This window comes from Trachypithecus francoisi, unplaced genomic scaffold (assembly GCF_009764315.1).
Source record: "Trachypithecus francoisi isolate TF-2019V2 unplaced genomic scaffold, Tfra_2.0 Lachesis_group3, whole genome shotgun sequence".
Lineage (NCBI taxonomy): Eukaryota > Metazoa > Chordata > Mammalia > Primates > Cercopithecidae > Trachypithecus > Trachypithecus francoisi.
In genome coordinates, this window is record NW_022681468.1 from 135649116 (window position 1) to 135676648 (window position 27533).

Consider the following 27533-nt stretch of genomic DNA (forward strand, 5'->3'; position numbering starts at 1 on the left):
AAATGTTTAAAGATCAAAATAATATCAACTATCATTCCTGATTACAATGAAAAAAACTAAAAATCAATAGCAAAAGGAATATTGGAAACTGTACAAATTCATATACATTAAATAACATGCTCCTGAACAATAATGGAGAATTTACATAATGAAGAAATTAGATAATTCCTTCAGACAAGTGAAAATAGAAACACAGCATACCCAAACCTATGAGATACAGAAAAAGCAGTTTTAAGAGGGAAGTTACAGCAATGAACACTTACATCAAGAAAGGTATACCTTAAGAAACTAGAAAAACAAAAACAAACTAAACTTAATATTGGTAGAAGAAAAGAAATAACAGAGACCAGAACAAAAATAAATAAAATAGAGATTTTAAAAATATGAAAGATTAACAAAACCAAGACTTTGTTTTCAAAAAATAAAAAACATTTATAAACCATTAGCTAGTGTAAGTTAAAAAGAGAGAAGACTAAAATAAGCATAATTAGAGATGATAAAAGGAGACATCACAAAAGATGCCACAGAAATACAAATGATTAAATACAAATACAAAAGATAATACTATGAACAATTACATGCCAAAAAGTGGAAAAATCTATAAGATATGTATAAATTCCTGAACACACACAGCCTACCAAGACTGAATCATGAAGAAATAGAGAACTGAACAGACTAAAAATAAGGAACAAGACTGAGGCAATAATAGACTCTCCCATCAAAGAGGACTCCAGGACCTGATGGCTTCACTGCTAATAAATATTTGTCAATAATATTGAATTATCAAATATTTGAGGAAGAACTCATTAACTTTTCTCAAATTTATCACAAAAAATTGAAGAGGTGGGAGTACCTTCAACTTACTTTATAAAGTCAGCATTACCATGATATGAAAATCAGACAATGATACAACAAAGAAAGAAAACTAGAGGCCAATATCCCTGTTGAACATAGATGCAAAAACTCTTAACACTAGCAAAACAAATTAAACAACACATTAAAAAGGTCTTTCATTATTACCAAACAGAATCACACCAGGGGTACAAGGAGGGTTCAACATATGCAAATCAATAAACGTAATACATCATACTAACAGAATCAAGGACAAAAACCAAAAAATCAAATATGAATATTTCAGCAGATGGAGAAAAAAATTCTATAAAAGTTAACTTTTTTTCATGATAAAAAAATCCTCAACAAATTAGGTATAAAAGTAATATACTTCAACACAATAAAGGCCATATATGACAAACCACAGATACCATCATACTCAATTGGGAAAAGTTGGGAGCATTTTTCTCTAAGTTATGGAACAAAACAAGGATGTCCACTTTCACTGTTTTTATCCAACACAATACTAGAAGTCTTAGCTATAGCAACTGGACAAGAGAAAGAGATAAACGGCATCCAAATTGGATAGGAGAAAGTCAAACTATCCCTGTTTGAGGACGGCACGATTAAAAATACAGAAAACCCAGACTCCACACACACAAAAAATTGGAACCAATAAAGAAATGAATTTAGTAAAGCTGCAGCATACAAAATCAGCAAATAAAAATTAGTTGCATTTCTATACACCAATTACAATCTGAAAAATAAATCAAGAATGTTGGCCGGGCGCGGTGGCTCGAGCCTGTAATCCCAGCACTTTGGGAGGCCGAGACGGGCGGATCACGAGGTCAGGAGATCAAGACCATCCTGGCTAACATGGTGAAACCCTGTCTCTACTAAAAAATACAAAAAAACCAGCTGGGTGAGGTGGCAGGCGCCTGTAGTCCCAGCTACTCAGGAGGCTGAGGCCGGAGAATGGCGTAAACCCGGGAGGCGGAGCTTGCAGAGAGCTGAGATCCGGCCACTGCACTCCAGCCTGGGCCACTGAGAGAGACTCCGTCTCAAAAAAAAAAAAAAAAAAAAGAATGTAATCCAATGTATAATAGTTATAAAATATAAAATAGTGATACATTTAACCATGGAGGTCAACAATGTCTATACTGAAAACTATAAGATAACTGATGAAATAAATTGAAGATATAAATAATTGGAATGACATTTTGTGTCCACTCAACGGAAGAAATAATATTAAATGTCTATATTACCCAAAGGGAGCTAAGATTAATGTGATCCCTATGAAAATAGCAATGCTGTTCTTCACTGAAGTAGAAAAACCAATCCTAAAATTTGTATGGAACAACAAAAGACCCAAATATCCAAAACAATCTTAATCAAAAAGAATGAAGCTGGAGGCATCATACTACCTGACCTCAAAATACCACAAAGCTATAGTGACCAAAACAGCATGGTACTGGCATAAAAACAGATCCATTGGCCAAGGTATAGAATAGAGAATCCAGAAAGAAATTCACATACTTATAGCCAACTCATTTTTGACGGAGTTGGAAAGAATATACACTGGGGAAAAGATAGGCCTTAATAAATGATGCTAGGAAAGCTAGATTGCAAACTGAGTAAATGCAGAAACTCCTAGATATTTTTTAACTAAAAAGAGTTAATAGCTATCTTTGTGCACTATGATTAGCACAGGCAAGTCTCCCTGGCTTTGGGCTTTTGATAATAATAGAGAAAAGATTAACATATATACATACATACATATATACACACATATATAAAATAATGGTTTACATATATATACACACACATATATGTGTGTGTGTTTTCCTCATATATATGTGAAAAATGTGTTTTGTAAGTTGTACTCTAAGAGCAAGGAAAATTTACACGGAAACCAAAGAACAGTTTACTGAAAGGATGAAAGAATGTGTTTGTATGTTTCCCCTGGATTTCTCAGTAATTATCTCCCCAAATTATTTTCTCCTAAAATGTTTATACCTGCTAATATGTCTAAGTTTTTGCTAATTTTAGAGGCTTAAAGTTATTTTTTAATATATGCATATGCTGAAACCTCTTCAATTTTTGCTTTATCTTTTAAGTTTATCAGTGTATAAAAAGTATGTGTAAATGTATAATGCTAAAAATTTAAGAATTTCAAATAATATTAGAATAAAAAATTATTTTTTTCTTAAAGCTGAGCTTAACAAATATTTTCAAATTTAATATTTCATAAAAACAATGCATAGAAAGTCCTGTTAGATAATGCAAGAAAATAAGAATATTTTAAAAATATTCCAGGTTGTTTTTTAGGATAGAGAAAATGCAAAGCAAAAACATTTGTTGATTTGATTCTGCTCTATACTTCATAATTATCATTTATTTTGAAATTTATAATAAAACACTACTTTAAGACAATGTTTTCATCACAATTTATATAAAAATAAATTCCAGGTGAGTCATACATTTAACCTAAAAATACTGTAAAAATTCTAGATGGAAAGATGGGATGAGATTTAAAAAAATAATCTCAAAGTGGGGACTATAGTTTACAACATAACATAAATCCTATAAGCTGTAAACTGATACAATTAACAACATAACTTTAAAAAAAAACTAAAGAAATTTAAACAAAATCTAAAGAAATTATGTTTGAATCCTTTATCAAGACAAAGTGCAATTTCCTTAAAATAGAACAAGGTCCTATAGATCAGAATACATAAATCAATAAGAAAATGAAGAAAACTTTGATTAAACATTGAAGTGCCTTTTTAATATACAAAAATGTTTAAACTTATCAATATTAATATTGATGTAAATTGAAATTCCTCAGTAATAATTTTTTATATCTATCAAATTTGTAAAAACTGTTGAGACAATGACTATGGTCTGAATGTTGGGTATCCCACAAAAATTCATATGTTATATTCCTAAAATATTCCTAATACTCAATGTGATAGGATTAAAAGTTGGAACTTTTTGGGGAATTATCAAATAATAAAAGCTCTGCTCGCATGAATGAGATCTGTGCCCTAATAAAAGAGGTTGAAAGCTGCTTTTGCTCCTTCTGGTAGGTGAGGTTTCAGCAAAAAGTTGCTACCTTGGAAGCAGAGAGCAAATCCCACCAGACACTAAATCTGCTGGCATCTTGATCTTGAACTTCCCAGCTTCGAGAACTCTGAGAAATAAATAACTGTTGTTTATTAATTACCCAGTCTAAGGTATTTTTGTTATAGCAGCCCAAAAGGACTAAAACATCTTTGGTAGAACAGTATACGGACAAGGTGTAGAGAAAAGACACTTTTAGAGATTGCTGGAGGGACTAAAAGTTAATAAAACCTCTTTGGAGGTTAATTTGCTGGTATCTACTAAAATTCCACATCTATATGACATTTGTTCCATCAATCAAATACACATTTTGAATTTTATTTCATATATACTTTCACAAGTTGCAAAAAGATATGTATCATTTCTTTTAGCAACATTTGTGAAAACATAACCTTAGAAACAACTTGAATTTCCCCCAATAGGGGCAGGCTAAATACATTGTGAAATGTCCATTCAATGGAATACCATGCAGACATAAAAAATGAGACTCTTTTAGCGCATTGGATATGAAACCATCTCAAAGACATACTGTTAAATGAAGCACAGAGCAGTAGAGTATGTATAATATGCTACCATTTGTGTAAAAAAGGTGATTCCTACATCTCTATGTGTATGTGTTTTCATATATACAAACATATCTATATATGCATCTATGACATGTTCATATTTGGAAAGCATATATATATACACATAGGTATGAATGTCATATCTCTGAAAGGATATGTAGAAAAGTGATAATAATGTTTATTTCCAGGAGGGGAGGCTGAGTACTTGGGGAAAGTATGAGCAGGAACATTTTTACTTTATACTTTTAAAAAATATCTTTTCAATTATGTGCCTGAGAAATATATTACCCAAAAATTTAATAAATAAAACTTGAATTAAAAGCAAAGTGAGGGGCTGGGTACGGCGGCTCACACCTGTAATCACAGTACTTTGGGATGCCGAAGTGGGAGCATCACTTGAGGTCAGGAGCTTGAGACCAGACTGGCCAACATGGTAAAATCCCATCTCTACTAAAAATACAAAAATTAGCCAGGTTTGGTGGTGCGTGCCTGTAGCCCCAGCTTTTAGAGAGGCTGAGGCAGGAGAATAGCTTGCACCCGGGAGCCAAAGGTTGTAGTGAGCCGAGATCGCGCCATGGCACTCCACCCTGGGTGATAAAGTGAGGCTGTGTCTCAAAAAACAAACAAACAAACAACAACAACAGAAAAAAACAGCAAAGTGAGATTAAAAATCAAGATTAATTCAGAGATAATGAAATGATACATGACAATGACATATGTAGACCGCATGATCATAGAAATAATTCTAATTCTTGCTTGTCTTTGATACTTGATAATTACTTAAGTAAAGTTTTAAGTTTGTTTCTGGTGATCATAACAAAATACCTGAAATTGGGAAATTTATAAAGAAAATATATTTATTTCTTACAATTGCGGAAGCTGAGAAGTTCAAGCTTGAGGGTCAACGTCTGGTGAAGGCTTTCTTGGTGGGGACTCTGTGTAGAGTCTGGAGGTGGCACAGGGCATCACATGGCAAGAAGGCTGAACATGATAGTTCAGGTCTTTCTTCCTGTTCCAATAAAGCCACCAACTCTACTCCTATGATAGCTCACTAACACAATAATCCATAAATGAAATAATCTATTCATGTGGTCAGAACCCTTGTGGTCCAATCATCTCTTAAGGGCCTCATCTGTCAATACTGCCACATTGGGGATTATATCTCAACATGAATTTTACAGGGGACAAACATTCAAACCATAGCAAGTAACTATTCCCATATTATCTAATTCCAAGTTACATTTTATGCAGAATTTGAGGGCACTGATTGTTAAGTTGTTTTCTCTGAATAACAGTAAAGTTGAGATATTCCTTGAGTTGGAAGTACTACTTTGGTTTGTACAACCTTGTTCCTCTTACTGTCTCTGAAGGAAACCTATTCCAGAAGCTATGCGACCAAAAAGAAGAAAAGGACAATGAAGTACATTTCCAGCAATTTTTATAGGGCGTCAGTGCCAAGTTTAATTAGAGAGCACATTCCAATGCTTCCAAATACCTGGAAGATGCTTTGCAAGCAGATGGAGAGTGACAGCATATGCATTTCAGAGTAAGCCTGGTAGGTCCAGCAAACTATTTTTTGTGTTATAATCTCCATTTTTATAAAGCTAACAGGATCAGTAGAAGCAGCACTGAATCAAAAACTGTTTGTGTTTCAGTGTATGGTGTTATAGCACAAACTCCTGTCTGGTCAGTGAATTTAGCACAAAAACAAGGCAAGTATTGATGGAATAAAGAAAAGGACCATCTCCAGAATACCTATGAGTAAGATGATTCATAGACATTCTCTCAACTAATCCTCACATCAATTCTATGAGTAGTTATTGTCATCCTTTTTTTTTTTTTTTCCTAAATGAAAACATCGAGGCTTGGAAGAGCGAAGTAACTTGTCCAAGACTCAATAGCTTCCTAATTGATGGGAGCCTCTATTTGAATCCAGGTGGGTTTGATTTCAAAGCTGCATCTCTTCCTAAGACCTCCACTACTTGCCAAAACAAAATAAGGTTATTTGTTGACATGAAGCAGGCAGGACAACCAATTCTTACCTAGGAACCGTAAGAGCTATTTCCAGAATCAAAGCAAAAGGGTCTAGCTCCTTCATCCTGGCCCAGATACTACTCGTTTTTCAATTGGTTGGTGTCCTCCAGGTTTTTATGGGACTGCTTTGTGTGTGAAGCAGTGTAACTAGAGTAAAAGCCAAGGACGGAACCCCAGGAGTTCTAACATTTACAGGCCTGGTAGAGGAGGGCATCTGGCAAAGAATCTAAAAGCGAGCAGTTAGTGAGGTCAGAGGAAAGCCGATAAGAAGAGCAATTAGACATTTAGAAAATAAAGTGTTTCAGGAAAGATGGAGTGGCCAACAATAACAAACGCTTCTGATAGGTTAAGTAAATGAGGCCAGATAACTGACCATTGGTTTAGGCACAGTACAGATGAAAGAGCTAAGATAGTTTTAGCAGAAGCCCAATGAAAGTGATTCTACCTTACCTCTTTGCTGGGATGAAATATACAACTGTCTGTAGAATTCTAGGTACTACTACACTGGGATTTTGAATGAAAGTAAGATAATGTTTTGTTTTGTTTTATTGACGATTTATTGATTGATTGATTGTAACATTTCCCTGGTCTTTGTAGGGACACATCTCCAGAATTACCACCTCCAGCAGAGTCAGTCTGGATGTATTTATAACAGAAACCATATTATTTTAAATTCTACTCTTCCCTACATCCCAGACCAGAATGGGTTTTTCTTTTAATACTACATTATATTTTTTCCTGCCTGGCATCTGACACTATTTTAGTTATTGGTCTAATAATTTTTTTTCAAATGTCTACCTCTCTGGGTAGAGTTCCATGAGGACACTAACTGTGTTTGTCTTGTTCACTGCTGTTTCTCTTATTCTTAGTGTTTGGTACAGAACAAGAAGTCAACAAATTTTATTTATATGTGAATAAATGAATTACATTTAAATCCTTTTTCTCGTATGAGACAGAAATCTCAAAACTAATCTTCCTGCATAATTTTGGATGCTTCCTCTTGGCCATTTTCACCGTTGCCAAAGAAGAATGTCTCAGAGTTTTTCAATAGATAAAATTGTAAAAATCAATAAAATAGGATACACAAACTGCATTTTTAATAAGATATTTAAGGAATGGTAACAAAATTGAACACCTCTATAGAGAGCCATATAGCATATTTAAGGAAAATAAAATGCAGCATGGAAATAAAGAAAGGGACCAATTCATTTTCTGGTGAGATTCCGTTATCCACTAACTTGTTCTGGAGAGAGCAAGGGGAAATTGGATTACTGGATTATTACAATCTAGTCTGTCTTTGCTAGCCATCTATTAGAGATTATATACAGACACCACTTATGAGTGACAGCAAAAATACATATGTATTCTAGAATTTAGCATAATTAATTGCTGTATTTTTGTTTTATGCCTTCTGTTTGACACTGTTCTGATGAATCAGGAACTTTAGAAGAAACATGCTACAAAATATGAGACTTTAAATAAAAGAGACTATGTCTAATCAGCACATTAAATACCATTTTATTAATGCAACACCAACACCATTTTATTCACGTGATTTTCTTGCTGGTGATGCATTAAAACAATTATGACCAATAATATTCTTCAGAGAGGATAACCTGACTCACTCTCTCTCTCTATATATATATTTATATAAAAATATATTATATATAAATATAATTATATATAATATATACAAATTAATATACAAACATAAAATATTTATTTTATATTATATATTAATTTGTATATTATATAAGCATATTTTATATAAATATATAATTATATATTATTATAATTATAGATAATTAAAATGATATATTATCATTATATATTATAAATAAATATAATTATATATTTATATTAAAATACACCTATAATTATATATATAATTATAAAATGTATATATGTTCTATATTTATATAAAAATATTAAAGTATATATGTTATATATTTATATAACCACAATATATAACAGAATCAAAACTATGAGAATAACTGCATCAGTGCTTCCTGGAAGGCTGAAAATAGCAATTAAAAATGCATTAAATTTAACCATATAGAAAGCTTTTTAGATGGATTAGAGTTCCTGACCTCTTGTTTTAAAATTTCACATTTAACTTTCAGCCCAAGAGTTCAACGAAATCATTGAGTAAATGATATTTTAACTTTAATTCTATCTCTGTATATTTCTCTCTTTTAATTACTTATGTTTCTACACTACTTCCTAATTCACTAGATGCTTCACTAAGTGCAAACACCTCCTGATTTTAGAATCAGAGTTCTACTACCTCTGAAGTAGAGACAAAATATATTGCATTATTTTAGAGATAAGAAAACAATGGCTACTGAGTGATTTGTTAATTCTTTATAATTAGTAAGTTGTAAAACTAAAATTAAAATTAAAATCTTACGGTTTTGATTCACATGTATTATAAACAAAAATGGCAAGTATTACATCCACTATTTATGGAATGCCTAGTATACGTGAAGTGTTAGGTTGGATATAAAAAATGCATTGGTGAGCAAGAGAGATAAAATTCCTGCACTGAAGTGTTTTATAATATACTCCACAATACTGTCTCCCTGTTGATCTTAATTGCTGTATTGTTTTACCAAGGATTCAGTAATATAAGTAACATCTACCAATTTTTTTTTCTTAAAAAGGAATTATGTTAAGATTTCTGTAACTTCTGGGAAGCTGGGGAAGAGGAGCCCAAGCCTTGGGAAATAATACAGACTATTAGGCAAAACCAGTCCTTAAACAGATTTTTTACATACCATAGTTCTTTTCACAATTTAATTTTCAGTGCAAGTTTTTCTCTAGATACTTACTAAAAAGAAAAACTAAAAAGTAAACAGAATATCAGGATCCATAGTGACAAAGTTTTATTTAATGGAATAGTTGCCTAATATCAGGTATCATTCGACGAACTTGTTAAAAAATACAGATTCTTGCGCACTTTACTGGATATCCTATATTTTCTGAAGTAGCCAAGAACCTGTGTTTTAATAAGCTCCCCAGATGATTCTTAGCAGCAAGAAATTTAGGAAATACTAGAGTCAAACAATTGTAAAAAAAATAAAAATAAAAAGTTTCCATTTTCTTATGTTTACTGTACTTTTCATGAGTTTGGAGTAATTTGACTTACTAAAATGTCCCATCCCAAATCAACGACTATATTTTAAAACTAATATTCATGATTCAAGAATCATCAGTTTCCTGGGTAACTATTATACAAAGTCACAATATGAAAAATAGAAAAATTTTAAGTGAAATGACTCAAACTATAGTCTTCAATGAAATATTATACATTCTAAACAACTTAATTGATAGTATTAAAATATAAAGAAGCTCATTGTAGATAAATTCATTTTTTCCTATCACCATTTGTGAATGAAAAACATCTTTAAAGAATGAAGGCTTCTAAAGAAAGAACACAGTAAAATAAAAATCACATGACACAATATTGATTATACCTCTTGACGCCACTACAGCAATTTTTTTATTATAATACTGCACTATTTCAGAGGTCTCCATTTCAATTTTGTGTATGGCCATGTGGGGCAAAAAGAGTCAACATTAAATCTGAGCTCTACACTTGTTAGATGTTAAATTCATATCAATTGAAAAGTTATATGAAGTCTAGGTAATTGACCCCAGAGATATCACAAATATAGCATATTTTGCTGCAGACATTTAGACTTACTCTTTTTTCTTTGAGGTGGAGGAGAGGTTAGAACCTTAAATTTAGGGACTTAGATCATGCAAGTTTCCTGTCTGCCTTTCTATTCATACCATCTATCATTCTTATCTTTTCATTTCTTTTTAATTACCATTCTATAATTTCATCTCCTTTTGACTTACATAAGACCATATACTGAGTTTAGTGCTTGCCTATTTTTTCAGTCTTGTAAAATGTTTATTATTATTTTGTGTATTTAACTGAATTTTAGAAAAATAGGCCGGGCACAGTAGGTGGCTCACGCCTGTAATCCTAGCACTTTGGGAGGCCGAGGCGGGCGGATCACGAGGTCAGGAGATTGAGACCATCCTGGCTAACACGGTGAAACTCCGTCTCTACTAAAATACAAAAAATTAGCCGGGCGTGGTGGCAGGGGCCTGTGGTCCCAGCTACCCTGGAGGCTAAGACAGGAGAATGGCGTGAACTTGGGAGGCAGAGCTTGCAGTGAGCTGAGATGGCACCACTGCACTCCAGCCTGGGCGACAGAGCGGGACTCCATATCAAAAAAAAAAAGAAAAAAAGAAAAAGAAAAAGAAAAAATAAAAATATTATTGTGCTAATATACAACATTATGTTTCTTCCCTTGTTTTCCACTCATCACTGTTTTGACTTTTTATCCATGTTACTATGTAGACATCTAACCCATTTTTCTAAGTGCTCCACAATACTCCATGGTACATACACACTACATTTTACGGATCTATTCTTCTGCGAAGGATACCTGGGTTGCCTCCAACTCCTCAGCCTCACAAACAATGTTGTGTTGAATATCCTAGTAAACATGCCCTTAGTGAACTTTGTGAAAATATGTACCCAGAGTAAGATTACTGGCTCCCAGTTTACTTGCCAACTGAAAGTGCATGAAGGTTCCAATGTTCCATATCACCATTAAACTTATAATTGATCTTTTTTTGGTATTGTTGAACCATTTTTGCATCCATGAGATAAAATTACTTGACCAAGTCATCTTCTTTAATATTCAATATTTTAATTAGACGTTTTTCGTCAATGTTTATTAACAATGTGAGGATATTTTTTTTCATGTATTGTCATAATTCAGTTTTAGAGTAAAAATTTCACTAGTTTTACTAATACAACATAGTATGTATGTTACTGATATTTTCAGAATTTATTATGGTTTCATTTTTTACTTTATTTATTTACTTTGTTATGAAAATTAAAGCATATAGTGATAGAAGCATAACTGGCTAGTCATTTTTTAGGCTCTGAATTTTCATATATTTTTCTTCTTTACAATACATAATACATGGGAATCAATATACCACTCATTTTGAACAATTTCTTGTTACATGTAAAATTTTATATATTATTCATGAAGCTGCCATTTAAAAAGAAATTTTCTTTTCATAACATTTATTCTATACATTTTATAGAATATCAAATAATGATATTTTTATATATTTATAAAATATAAATGTTTTATAAATTATAATTTGATATATTTGTATCTATCAAATTATAAACATATTAAGTCTAAGTTATCTTTTTTTTTTTTTTTTTTTGAGATGGAGTCTCACTCTGTCACCCGGGCTGGAGTGCAGTGGCCGGATCTCAGCTCACTGCAAGCTCCGCCTCCCGGGTTCACGCCATTCTCCTGCCTCAGCCTCCCGAGTAGCTGGGACTACAGGAGCCCGCCACCTCGCCCGGCTAGTTTTTTGTATTTTTTAGTAGAGACGGGGTTTCACCGCGTTAGCCAGGATGGTCTCGATCTCCTGACCTCGTGATCCACCCGTCTCGGCCTCCCAAAGTGCTGGGATTACAGGCTTGAGCCACCGCGCCCGGCCTAAGTTATCTTTATATTTACACAGATTTAGAACTAAGAGAATGAGCATATGAGGTGGTAAAAAGGCACCTTTCTTTCAGAATAAACATCATTCCCTAACTAATGCCAATGATTACATAAGAAAGTACATTGCTGGAAAAATATCTAAGAAAAGTCAGGGACATATTATAGCCAGTTTCTTAATGATTACTATTTAAATCATTCAAATTAAGAGTTGTAGAATTGGATATTTTTCTACATGTACATTTCAGGGCACATTCTAACTTTTCTTTCATTGCTGAATTATTTAGAAATTGGCTAGAGCAAAATCAAAGGAAAGGGAGAAAGACAAATAGCTGAATCAACCTTTTGGGTTAAAATAACTGAGAAAGATACGTCTGCAAATTAAGCATAGACTTTCTGAAATTTTCCACATTTAAATTCAGGTGAGTTGCCAGTTTAGAGTATTCCATGATGATATTTTCTTTTTCTCAAGGAATTTTCAGAGAATAACCTGGCCAAAATTGTGGTATACATATCACATGCCATCTAATACAAAGAGATGTTTTTTGATAGAATTTTCATTTAGTAATTATTAATTGATCTCTGCAGAGTGTTATATGCTACATATTCAATAGTAAGATTAATGGAGTTTCTGTTTTCACTGAACTCAATGTTACCATGGGTATCAGAAAAATAAAAGGTATTTTAATGTATGTGAAAAGTAAAGGGTGCTTCTGTCCACATGGTACAAGATGGCTCAAAATCAGGTCCACATTCTGTCTAGTGGAAGGGAAAAAGTAGAGGAAAGGAGGGTATTCCCTTCTCCTTTAAGAGACTATACTGAAATTTTTACACATCTATTACAAAGATATTCATTGCAGTCTTATTTGTAATTATGAAAAATTGGAATTGATGTGTATATTGCTGTATATGCTGTAGGCAGTTGTAAAAAATCAACAAACTGTACATACATGCATCAGCATAGATAATTCTCAAAAATTAATATTGAGCTTTAAAAATTATAGAAGAATAATTAAATTTAGACAATCTGGTTCTAGAATTAGTCTATGTAACAGTAACACTGTATTACCTATTTCTAAAATGTATCATATCACAGGTTGATGGAGATAAAGACTGTATCACAAATAATAGATATATGTAGTAAATGTACACAAAGATGAAACTATGTTCATCAAAGCTAATAAGAAATTCATAACAGAGATTTCCTTTGAGAGAAGAAGTGAGAGAATTTGACTTGGGAGGGCAACAAAGAGTCTAAGCATATATGTGCATGTGTGTGTGTATATATCCAAAAGTTAATACAGAAATACGTTTCTACTGATTTGACATATGACTCCCACTTTTAGGTAGCACATTTTCCTCTGCATTCATGTATCTGTATCACTCATGCTGCCTTATAACAAAACACCTTCATTTGGAGAAATGATTTTCAAAAGAAATCATCGCATGAATGTCAAGAACTTCCGTCTGTTCTTGTTTTTAGTTACAAACCTTCTAATCAGATTCAAAATAAGATTTTAAAAAGTCCCTAATTGTGCTTCAGAACTAAAAGTGTACACGTGTTTTAGTTAAGGCATATCTTAATACAATTTTCTTAGGTAGTCATTCAATAAACGACTTAAAATTTACCAAAATATATCAACTTAAAATACGAGCATCTTAGGCAGAAAGGTTTTATTGGTTTTTGGCATCTTCTTGTGGATGATCTCTGTGTAAACAAGTTTTGATTTCAGGGTAGGAGTGGAGGGGACTGTAGAAATCAGTTAATAAGGGTTTTCATTGTTCAACAGAAAAGTTCTTTCGCAGAGTGGTTTCCACGGAACTGAGTTAATGCTGACATTAGCTCAGCATAATTCGTTTAAAACACATTTAAAAAGAAAGTCTTATCTATCCCACTCATTCCACAATTAGGGGGTCTCTTTATGCAGATTTTATTAAAACGGATGTGTTCATGCTAGCAATAATCACTATTAATATTATCCAACTAATTCATTCTACTCTTGTTTCATGCTCCTAAAATAACCTTCAGATTACAGGTTTTATTTTCACATAGATGTTCACCCAGGAGAGTATAAACTAAAACATTTTCAATCAGTTGGAAATGTTTATTTTTTATTTCAAAGAAACTATCGTTTGTTCTCTGACATGTCCTAAGAGCCAACACCAGTGCCTGGCATATAATAGGGCTGATGAGGTATCTGCTGGATAGACATCTATCCTAGTTTATAGATTGATCTTTTGTGTATCTCTCTGCAAGACACCAATGACCTCTGTGTACACTGACACATTGGAGATCTTAAGCTAAACTGAAGTGCAGATGCGGAGCCTGGCAATTCAGCCAAGGTAAATCTCACCTACTGAGTACACAGCCAGTCTCCGGAGACCACACTTCTATCTTGTTCTAACTGCAGCTGTTTCTACTTTTCTATCAAATCAATTTTCCTTTTTCATTCTAAGCATTTTATTTTTATATGGTTCTTCAAAATCCCTTTGGAAAGAGAAAGTAGGATTCCCCATTTAAATACTCAGAACTGTGCTGTGTTTAACAGCGCTGGAATCCTTAACTTTTTGTTTCAGGCAAGGCATTATATTATCCAGAGAGGATTCAGAGAAAACAGAAGTAGCATGAGTATGATGAAAAAACTAGACATGAAGAGGCTAACTAGCTTATCAAAGGCCATAATTCTAAAAAGTAGAGATGTAATTTGAACTCAGGGGTTTTAATATCAGTGATTATGTTCCTTACCATAGGTTTTAATGTAGAGTCAATTGAAGGATACCATAAATAAGTAACTAAGGCACTGCTTTTTTTTTTTTTAATGTTATTTTTACTAGATAATTACTTTGTTTATCAACCCTACTCAGAGTCAGGTATACCACCAGGCAATGGGAATACAAAGATGAAACTCACAGTTTAGCTGGGAAGATAGGTCAAACTGATATCACATGATGCACCTAATAAATTCACCGTGATAAGTGCAGTGGTGGTGACATGTCAGGGTATTATGAGAACAGGGAACCGAAACACCAAATCCAGCTAGAAGAGGTTATAAAGACTTTCTGAAAAGGTTAGCTGAGCTGGGGTTAGCCATTAGGAGGGAAGTTTGGAGAAGTGATGCACACTCCAGGCAGGTAAATATAAGGCAGGCAAAGTCACCATGGAGTTTAATGTACTGAATCATGGAATGCAATGTGGAGATGATGTTAAAGTCAGGAGTGATGATCAGGGCTTAGACCTTAGAGACACTGTGGATAATGGGAGAGTCTGGATTTCATCCTGTGAGTAAATGGGGAGCTGGTCAAGATTTATAAATAGGATAGTCACATAAACATGGATATATTTTAAATAGTGGGGTGGCAGGTTGGAAAAGGAGCTGAAGTTCTTTTAGTCAAAATAAGCCAGATTGTGCTATGGCAACAAATAAATATCCAAATATCAGTAAGTTAACACAATAAAAGATTATTTCTTAAACATCCAAAGTCTGAGGCTGACTAGGCAGCCCTTCTCCACCTGGTAGCTATGCCATCTGGAATATACATCCTTCCAAGTTATTGCACTGCAGGTGACAAGATGTTTTTATGGGTTGGGACGAGAAGTGACCTTCATTTACCTTTCCCATATCTCATCATCTGGGATCCTGCCACATGACCCACAGTAAGTGCAAGAGGCCTTAGGCAAGCATTGAGAGTCTACCACAGAATAGGGCATTTCATTCAATCTTGTTTATCAGAGTTGAAATATATCTATAATTACCGTATTATTTGGAGAAAAATCAGTTTATTTATTTATTCAATTCATTCAACAAATGCTTTTAGGAGCACCTACTCGGCACTGTCCTAAGTTCTGTCTCTGTCATAAAAAGCAGGGGTAAAGCATTGTTCACATTACTTCCCTGCGCATCAGCTCTTCATTGGCTCTCCAGTCACATGGAGATATGTGCAAGGGGACAGAATTAGAGTTAGAGGGGTGAGAAGCGTAACATGAACCAGATCATGTGGAGTTTTGTAGGACTTTGAATTTAACTTAAATGAAAGGCCTTAGAACATTCTGTGCAGAAGAGTGATATAATCTGACTTCCTTTTTTAAAAAATAATTCTGGCTGCTCTGTTGAGAACAGACATAAGGTGATGGGGTAGACGCGTTGAGCCCTCTTAGGAAGTTACATAGTAATCCAAGCGAACAATGATTACGGTTCTGAGCCGGGCGGGGTAGAAGCATGGATCTGGTGAAAAGTGGTCTGATTCTTGATATATTTTGAAATGAAGGTATTTAATTTTGAGTTAAATAATTAGAATTTGAAGACAAGTGAGATGTACGCTATAAGACAAAAAGGTCTTACCTTGAATTCTTAGGAGCATGGAGTTGCAGCCAACTGAGGGGAGATAAGGCTTAAACATTTGAAATATTCCTTCAAAAGGGTTCTAGAGGGTTCTAGAGAGTATTAGCCCCCTAAATAATTCAGCTCCAATGGATGCTTCCTTTCGAATTTCAAATAATAACAATGTTGATGAAAAAGTGTTTTTCCAAGATTTAAAGCTTAGCTCCAAGCATTCCCTACATTGACAAAATTTCACATAAAATCTAAGATCTATCTACCTAAAAATAAAACTAGTAAGAAAATTATGTAATTATCTTTTCTGAAAGCCAAGTCAGAAGATATTAAGTGATATTAGATTATTTTGATGTGACATAGTTCATTTACTTTTTGTTAGGGGCACGTTTGCTTTATGGGAACTACCTACGAAGCTCTCTTACAGAAATAAACTGCTTGTTTATGATTGTCGTTGTGATTATTTATGTATTAGAAAGACATCAAGTAAGGTATGCCACTTTACTTTGGCAGTTTAATTCATCCACTGAGTATTAATTAGTAGATGAGGAAATGATAAAGATTCTCTCTTTGACCAAACTTTAGTCAAACTCTTCTGAGCTCTCTTTTTAACCAGACCTCAACTTTTGAGCTCCCATGTTAGTTTCTGCATTGACTAATTTAGCAAGAATCTTCTCAGTTTAGCCAGAATTGTTCATCCTTGATATCTGATCACACTTTGATATCTGATCAGGTTTCCTTCCTCCACAGTGCTTCCGGTGATATTTGATCACCCTGGTCTGCCTTCAGCAAGAATCCCATCAGATCTGTTGGCCAGGATCCCCCCTTACCCCAAATGTTACCTCTTAGTAATTTCTATCCATTAAGTCCTTCCCCTTAACTCAGCTCCTTGGCTATAAATTCCCACTTTTCCTTGTGGTATTCACAGCTGAGCCCAATTTCTCTTTTCTACTATAAAATCCCATTGCGGTAGCCTTCCTGTGTAACTATTGTAATAGTCCTCTTTGAATAGTCTGCCTTACCATTCTGTAATGGGTGTAATGAATAAGTTTTTCTTTAACAAAGATCATCTCGGAGCTGGATTTTGATGAAAGCAGGGAAGGAGGGAGAGTTTTTTTAGGTATATAGAACAAAATGCATAAATGCAGGGATGTGAAAAAGGATGACTGATTCATGGAAATTATAAAATTTAGCGCTCATGAGATCAGAGCAGTTTGGTTCAGGAGTGTGAGGAGTAGGAAACTGAACCTGGTGAAGTCTAGTAAGATTGATTATGAAGTTATGCATGGGGCCAGGCGTGGTGGCTCACGCCTGTACTCTCAGCACTTTGAGAGACTGAGGCAGGTGGATCCCCTGAGGTCAGGAGTTTGAGACCAGCCTGGTTAACATGATAAAACCCTGTCTCTACTAAAAATACAAAATAAGTCAGACAAGGTGGTGGGTCTCTGTAATCCCAGTTACTCAGGAGGCTGAGACAGCAGAATCACTTGAACCCAAGAGGCGGAGGTTGCAGTGAGCCGAGATTGCGCCACTGCACTCCAGTCTGGGTGACAGAGCAAAACTTTGTCAAAAAAAAAAAAAGTTATGCATGGGTAATTACATGGTACAATAAAAAGTTTCAATCTTAGCCTTTAGGTAAAATAAAGATAATGATGTTGAAAAATTTAAAAGAATTGAAAGAGCCCTATGGGGGGAAGATGGAAAGCAGAGATTAGACAAAGAAAAGTCATTAGAAAACTACTCACGGGGAAATACAATTGAGAACCAATTTAGCTCCTAGTAATCCTGGACGACCAAGTTTTAAAACTAGAGCATATCTAACAGAGTTGATAAGCTAAAGTTATAAACAAGTATGTGGTTATATATTGTTTTGCTTATAGAACGCCAAACTCAGCTTAATATGTTTTCTTATAAAGCAAAAAACAAGCAAACAACAACAACAAAAAAACAGCGACCCCATACTATATAAAACCTAGTTAAAAATTCAGTTTGGAAGAGTCTTACTTGCTTCATTTAACATTTGCTTTCTAGAATTTGCCTCTCCCAAGTAAACAGAATGTTTCATGGATAATCACACAAATTTTAATATCTAGTGGAGCAAGTGCACTATTCAGGAAAGGATAGGCAGTAGACACATTTTTTAAAAAAATAGAGATAGGGTTTTGCTGTGTCACCAAGGCTGGAATGCAGGGGAACTATCATAGTTCACTCTAACTTCCAATTCCTGGGCTCACTCTAACCACCTTAACCTTCTAAGTAGGTGTGACTATAGACACATACCACCACACCCAGCTAATTAAAAAAAATTGTAGAGATAGGGTCTCACTATGTTGCCCAGATTGCCCAAGCTAGAATACATTTGTAAAAGTCAATTTTATAGAAGTAATAGCTATATATGTCATAGTATGCATTAGAAAACTTCAATATAACAAAAAAGATGTGTCATCAAGAGGGAAGTAATCTATGAAATCCACATAACCAAAAAAGGATTAGGATCCACATTTTTAGATTTTTCTATAAATTAATAAGCAATAGACAAGCAAACCAAGAGAAACACACACAAAAGACTGACAGGCAATTCATAGAACATAAAATTCAAGCGTTCATTGATCATATGTGAAAATATTTCAAACTCACCAATATTAGAATAGTGTTCATTTCCAAAGGACAAAAAAGGAGTGGGATGGGATTGGGAAATGCAAAGCAAAATGCTATTTTATGTGTAACGTTTAATGTCTTTAAATAAGAGCAGAGAAATACTGGAAAATGTCAACATATGGTTATAGCTAGTAGGTAGTAAGCATATACATGTTTGATTTGCTTTCTATATTTTCTTTTGTATTCCCGAAATTTTAAAAAATAATTTCAACATTTATTTTAGATTCATGAGGTACATATGTAAGTTTGTTACATGAATATATTGTGTGATGCTGAGGTTTGGGGTACGACAGATCCCCTTACTCAGGTACTGAACATAGGACCCAACAGTTAGTTTTTTAAGCCTTCTCCCATTGCCAATAGGCCTAGTTTCTATTGTTCCCATCTTTATAAGCTCTCACTTATAAGTGAGAATATGCAGTATTTAGTTTCCCTTTCCTGCATTATTTTGTTTAGGATAATGGTCTCCAGATGCAAAGGACATTATTTCATTCTTTTTTTATGGCTACATAGTATGCCATGGTATGTATACACCACATTTTCTTTATCCAGTCTACCACAGATGGGCACCTAGATTGATTCCATGTCTTTGCTTTTGTGAATAGTGCTGTGATGAATATATGAGTGCATTTATCTTTTTGTAGAAAAACTGATCTTCTTTTGTATAGATTCTCAGTAATGGAATTGCTAGGTCAAATGGTAGTTCTGTTTGAAGATTTTTGAGAAATCTCCATACTGCTTTCCACAGTGGCTGAACACATTTATATTCCCACCAACAGTGTATAAGCATTCCCTTTTTTCTGCAGCCTTACTAGTATGTATTGTTTTTTGATGTTTTAATAATAGTCATTCTGCATGCTTATAGATGTGTAGAATCAATATTGTGAAAATGACCATACTGCCAACAGCAATCTACACATTCAATGCAATTCCCATCAAAATACCACCACAATTCTTCACAGAACTAGCAAAAACAGCCCTAAAATTCATATGGAACCAAAAAAGAGCCCACATAGCCAAAGCAAGACTAAGCAAAAGGAACAAATCTGGAGACATCACATTACCTAACTTCAAACTATACTATAAGACCATGATCACCCAAACAGCATGGTACTGGTATAAAAACAGGCACATAGACCAATGGAAGAGAATAGAGAGCACATAAATAAACCCACATACTTACAGCCAATTGATCTTTAACAAAGCAAACAAAAACATAAAGTGGGGAAAGAATACCCTATTCAACAAATAGTGCTGGGAAAATTGGTAAGCCACACATAGGAAAATGAAACTGGATCTTCATCTCTCCTCTTACACAAAAATATACTCAAGATAGATCAAGGGACTTAAATCTAAGACCTGAAACTATAAAAATTCTAGAAGATAACATCAGAAAAACCCTTCTAGACATTGGCTTACCCAAGACTTAATGACCAAGAACCCAAAAACAAATGCAACAAAAACAAAGATAAATAGGTGGGATTTAAGAGCTTCTGTGCAGCAAAAGGAACAGTCAGCAGAGTAAACAGTCAACCCACAGAGTGGGAGAAAATCTTCACAATCTATACATCTGTCAGAGGACTAATATCCAGAATCTACAAGAACCTCAAACAACTTAGTAAGAAAAAATTATTATCAGAAAGTGGGCGAAGGACATGAATAGACAATTCTCAAAAGAAGATATACAAATGACCAACAAATACATGAAAAAATGCTCAACATCACTAATGATCAGGGAAATACAAATCAAAACCACAATGCAATACCACATTACTAATGGAAGAATGGCCATAGTAAAAACATAAAAAAAAAAAAATGTTGTCATGGATGCAGTGAAAAGGGAACACTTCTACACTGCTAATGGAATGTAAATTAGTACAACCACTTTGGAAAACAGTGTGGAGATCCCTTAGAGAACTAAGAGTAGAACTACCATTTAATCCAGAAATCTCACTACTGGGTATCTACCCAGAGGGAAAGAAGTCCATGCACAAAAAATATACTTGCACATGCAGGTTTATACCAGCACAATTTACAGTTCCAAAAATATGGAACCAGCCTAAATGCCCATAAATCAATGAGTGAATAAAGAAACTGTGATATCTATATCTACATCTATATCTATCTCCACATAATGGAATACTACTACTCAGCCATAAAAAGGAATGAACTAATGGCATTCACAGCAACCTAGATGGAACTGAAGACTATTATTCTAAGTGAAGTAATTCAGGAATAGAAAGCCAGACATTGTATGTTCTCACTCATAAGTGGGAGCTAAGCTATGAGGATGGAAAGGCATAAGAATGATACAATGGACTTTGAGGACTCTGGGGAAAGGGTCAGAGGGATATGAGGGATAAAAGACTACAAATTGGGTTCGGTGTATACTGCTTGGGTGATGGGTGCACCGAAATCTCACAAATCACCACAAAAGAACTTACGTACATAACCAAATACCACTTGTTCCCCAAAAACCTATGGAGATAAAAATTTAAAATAATAATAATAATAGCCATTACTACTGGTGTGAGATTGTATCTCATTGTGGTTTTGATTTAAATTGTGTTTTTGAAATATTTCTTAATAAATTAACATATAGGCCAGGCGTGGTGACTCATGCCTATAATCCCAGCACTTTGGGAGGCCGAGGCAGGTGCATCACCTGAGGTCAGAAGTTTGAGACTAGCCTGCTAACATGGAGAAACCCCATCTCTACTAAAAAAAAAAAAAAAAAAAAAAAAAATAAGCTGGGCATGGTGGCTCATGTATGTAATCCCAGCAACTGGGGAGCCTAAGGCAGAAGAACTGCTTGAACCCAGGAGGTGGAAGTTACTGTGAGCCGAGATTGCGCCACTGCACTCCAGCCTGGGCGACAGAGTGAGACTCCTTCTCAAAAAACAAATAAATGAAATAAAATGATATGGGAGGCAGTGTGAATTAGGGGAAGAACATAGAAACGGGAGTTGGAATCCTAATGTGTAGTCCCAAATCTTCCACCTACCCACTGTGTGACCTTGCGAAAATCTCTTCAATTTTCTGAAACTGATTCTTCAGCTAAAACCTTAAACGATATGTGCCTTTACTACATAAAGTTACTGTAAGGAGTGAATTAGTTCATGTATGCAAAAGTGATATTCAAATGTGAAGAAAAGATATGGAAATTCTCAAATTTGCAGTTAATATGAAATTAAATGAACATACTTTTCTATTTACTCTCATGCTAAATGTATAGAAACAGATATTAGAAACAAAAGTGGGGATTATAAAAGACATACATATTTTCTTACCGGGTCTATTAGCTGGGAGTAGAGTTCATGGCAATTGTCAAAAATATACTTGTATGTAGAATCCAGGCAAGCCCTTACACAGTCTTTCACCACCATGCTTGCTTTTGGGGGGCTTTGCAGCTCCAGAACCTGACAGACAAAGACAGACGCTTATTTTCTCAAATGCAACAATAACACATTGTAATCTAGTAGAAACTACTCAAATATATATTCAATAAAGACTTTTAGTTGATTTTTCTATGTTCAGTAAGTGTCATCTTACCATGTGGTTTTAAACATGTAAACATTTCAACTTTCTGATATAAAAACTTATTGAAAATGATAATGGTTGTAAACACTCAAATAAAAACACTTAACGTGACCAGTTAATAGTTCATGCATTCTTTGATTTCATTCCATTCCATCACTCAACAAATATTTATTGCTTCCTATATGCCAGATAATGGTGATACAGCAATGAACGATAGAAATAAAAATCCCTTTCCTCATGGGCTTAAGTTCAAGTAGATAATAAACAAAATAAATATATAAGATATATTACATGATGATGCATGTTGAAAAGTAAAACAGAAGAAGGATAGGAAGTGTTTCAATGGAATAGAACTAATACAATAAACAGCAATGGTAAATGAAGATGTAGGGTGAGAACAAGGGGAAACTACATATAGATGATTATGAGAATCTTAGCTTTTAGTGAGGTGGGAAGGAATTGGATAGTTTAAGCGTAAGAGCAAAATGGCCTAATTTTAGCATAATAACTATCTTTTATAAGGCTCCCTTATGCTGCCTTAAAGTGGGCTATGAAAAAAATAGAAAGACCAATTTTGAGAATAATGTTAAAATTTAGTCTAGTGAAGATGATGCTTGATCAAGGTGGTAGGATTATAAATTATTAGAAGAAATCATATTCTGGTAAATTTTAGAAAAAAAGAGTGAACAGGATTTCCTGACAGACTGGATGACTTGTGTGAGAGCTGCAGTTGTCCCCAGTATTTTAGCCTGAGCAACTGTTATAAGGGAGGTGACTTCAATTTAAATGGGAAAAACTGTGTATGGGAGCTCAGGAGCTCAATTCTGAACAGTTTAAGAAGCCTATTAGGCATATACATGAATTTCAAGAAGGTATTTGGAAAAATGAATCTACAGTTGTGGAAAAGTTCTGGTTAGAGATATAGATTTGGAAATTATTATCTTACAGAAGAATGTAAAGAAACAACACTGGTTGAGTATGGATAGTGAAGAGAAGAGGTCCAAGAAATAAACCCAGTTAAATCTTACATAATTCTAAATCTGTGACAACAGACAAATGAGAAAGAATAAAGCAGTAGAGAGTCCCGCCCACCCCCACAAGAGCCAATGTTATAGGAGAGAAATAAAACATGCGATGTTGACAAATCATTTTTGGGAAGTGAGAGAGTAAAAGTCTGATTGCAGTGTGGTCAAAAACTAAGGACAGAGTTGAAGTTTTAATATTGTTAAAATGTCAGTTCTCTCCAGATTGATCTATAAATGAAATGAAACCTCAATTAAAATCCTAGAAAGAATGATAATCACCTATACAACTGTGAAAAATAAAGAAACGAGGTGGGATGCACATTATCTTTTTTTTTTATGATTTGCTATGAGTTCACAGTAATCAAGACAGGATGGTAGTGGTGGATGTACAAACAATTGAACAGGATAGAGAGTTCAGAAATAGACCCATACATACATGATCAATTTAATTTTTTACAATAATACAAAAACAATTTAATGGAGAAAGGAAAATCTTTCTAATAAATGCTGCTGGAACTCTTAAACATAAATATGTACAACGTTATCCCTGATTCACACTTTATACCTTATACCAAACAAAAACCACCACCAAAAAAATTCCCAAAATTCAAAATAAAACATATGCCCAAATATAAAAGGTAAAACCAATCTTTTAGAAGAAACACACCAAAAAACCTCTTTGTGATGTTGGTTTAACCAAGAGCATTATCCATAATTAGAAAAAAAAATGATAAAGTAGACCAAAATTTAAAACTTGCTATATGATATATTTTTAAGACAATTAAAAGGCAAGGCACAAACAAGGCAAAAATAATAGCAAATCACATATCTGGCAAAAAATTGTATCCAAAACATACAAAAACTCTCAAAACTCAAGACTATTGTATTCTTGAAAAATGCAAGAAAGCAGATTTTAAATATTCTCCTCACAAAAATGAAAACTTTGTGAGGTAATGCATATGTTAATTAGCTAGATTTAGCCATCCTGCAATGTATATATATTTTAAAACAACATGTTGTACACAATAAATACATGCAATTTGATCAATCAGTTTAAAATAATTAAAATTAAATTGCCCTTAACAGTAAGAAAGCCAGCTAACAAATATGGGTAAAAATTTCAACATTCTTCACAAAAGAAGATATTTAGATAGCAAGTCAACCCCCCAAAATTCTCAATATTATTAATTTTAAGACAAAATTAATACATTAAGATAATGCAACATCACTTCTACTAGAATAATACATACATACACACATACATACACACATACATACATACATATATACATACATAACATGGAAAATCCCAAGAGTTTTGCTAGAGGATGCAGAAGAATTGGGACTCTCATACACTGCTGCTGAGGATTTAACCCAAGGAACATAAAAACGTATGTTTACAACTATAATCCCATGCTTATTTAAAATAGTTTTATTTGTAATAAACCAAAATTGGAAATAACTCAGATATCTGTCAGTGAGGGAATGGATAAATTGGTAGTACATATATAACAAAGAATTACTACATAGCAATTAACAGTAGTGGATTGTTGATACACTCAACACCAATGAATCTCTATTGTGTTATGGTACATTGTGTACAATTTCATTTACATGATGTTCTAGGAAAGGCAAACCTATAGGCAAAGAACAAATCAGTGGTTACCAGCGTGTGGGAGAAGGGTTGACAACAATGGTGTAGCACAAGGGAATTGTGTAGGAACTATTCTGTATCTTATTGCTCTGGTGGTTATATAATTACACATTTATCAAAACTAATAGGACTGTGCAACAAAAGAGTGATTTTTACTCTCTGCAATGAGAAAAAAGGATAACAGAAGAAGCAAATTTGTTCAAAGGATAATATGAGGAAATTAACTGGAAGGAAATGTATAGATGACTATTTCAAGGAGTTTTGCTATTAAGGGAAATGAACTGGGGTAGTAGCTATAGAAGAAAGTGAAGCTGAGCGGTATTTTGAAGACTGTAAAATCAGTAGCACATACATAGGGGAAAGCTGACAATTCAGGAAAGTGGAGAGGATTGCTGGACCAGTATTTTAGTGCACAAGAGAAGAAAAAAATCAATTGCATAAGTAGAAGAGACCACATGTTCTAAGAAAACAGGCTCACCAATAGTAAAAAAGAAAGAATATGTGGACACATACAAGGAAGCACCTACTGGGGTAGGTGATGGGAGTGTGTGATTGGAACTTGAGGATGCTCCTCTTTCTTTCCTCCTATTTTTTTTTTTTCTTTGAAATAGGAAACGAAGTCATCAGCTGGTAGTGAGGGTTGGGGAAGAGTAGTTACAAGTTTAAGGAGATAGTGTTTTTAATCAAGGTGGCATGGAAGATGGGTAGCACCATGCTGGCACGCCCCACCCTCACTCCCATTCCTCACTCCTCAGTGTCAATGGCAGATGTCACTTGTCAATCTAAGTCAACTTGATTGGGTCTCGCCATCATTATTTGCACAATGTTCCAGTAACTACTGACAGTAGATTAGAATTGATGCAAATTCTATTTATCCTAGTCACCTAGTTGGCCTGATTTTAAACCAAATGAATTTTAATACAACTTTAAAGAATCTAAATGAGCACTGATATACTATGGTTTCCCTTTGTGTCTCTCTTTCACTACAAAATGCCACTTTTAGAGGTTCTAGTGAAAAAAATTATGGGCAAATGCTAAGAAAAACAATTGTTTCTATTTAGGAATTTTCTGAATAAGCATCGTAATACTCTCTTTCAAAGAGCATTTATTTTAGCCCATAGCCTGGCAAGTAGTTTCTGAAAATGCTTTACATAAGTTGCACTGCAAGCCAGAACTATGACTGCAGAGAAATTGCAATTAAAGCAGAAATGATATATCTAAAAAGAAATACCTGGTTTGTAGGGCCTAGCCAATGATACCAATTAGATAGGTGATCAAATATATTCCTACACAGACATTCCCAGTGCTGAAAATGGAAGTTGCCACAATTGGGGTAAACTTAAAAGAGTCAGCCACTTTCTTGTAGCAAAAAAGTTAGCAAAACATCTAAGTTAAAACTAAAATTAGAAATGAACTCCATTTCCATTGGAAATTTTTTAAGTGCCACATCCACTTACTAGAGAACTTTATCTAAGACAGATTTAACTGAGAACTACATTAGAGCCAAATGTATCAGAGTATTTTAAATGTCTAGGATAATCTCTTTTTCACTATACCTTATATTGGAAGATTCATTTAGTTCGGTCAAAGATAGTACAGCTTAATCAATGGGGTTGACACAGTACTTGATCAAGAGGAGGGTAAAGCAAGACTTTACCAGGGGATGAATGTGTTCTATGCCACACCAAAACAGTGACAGAAATAAAATGAGATACCTTCATCCTAAAAAAGGTGATACTTGTTAACAGGTCAACAGTTGATTTCAGGTCTTGCAGTCTTTCAGTATTGCTTGCAGGAAAGTTTTCCTGGTTAATCAGGAAACAGAAAATGGATAAGGTTGTCAGTAGTAAATCTCCAGTGGGGAAAAATAGTAAAATTAGCTTCTCATAAAAGAAAATGGAAAGTAAACTGTATACAATTACTAAAATACCCCTAAAGTATTCTTAAAATATTTTTATCATAAAACATTATAGAATATAAACAATTTGGAAATATTATATTTTTATACTCTTGGAAAGCTGCACTCTTCTATTTATAGTTACAATGCAATAAATGCAAAACAATATCATTATTACAATGTTATGATGTTATTAATGCTTGCTTCTAAAATAGTCTTGCTACTAAAAGGAAGAAGTGTAGCATACATAGGAAAAATTTTTCATGATTTTCTCAAGATAAGTATTTTTTTAAAAATACTTCAGAAATTATACATGTGCTGCATT

At 34.0% G+C, this 27533-nt stretch overlaps 1 protein-coding gene across 2 annotated transcripts in view; it reads right to left on the minus strand.

Annotated features, from left to right (window-relative positions):
- UNC13C (unc-13 homolog C) overlaps positions 1-27533 on the minus strand; it is a 670888-nt gene that overhangs the window by 277440 nt on the left and 365915 nt on the right. For both annotated transcript variants that reach the window (XR_004431983.1, XM_033190063.1), the window contains exons 16-17: positions 27027-27116; positions 22383-22511 (exon numbers count right to left, since the gene is read on the minus strand). Coding sequence is in view for 1 of the 2 variants with exons in the window: in XM_033190063.1 (XP_033045954.1) it covers positions 22383-22511; positions 27027-27116 (219 nt within the window). In the remaining variant the exon portion in view is untranslated. The remainder of the gene's footprint in view (positions 1-22382; positions 22512-27026; positions 27117-27533) is intronic.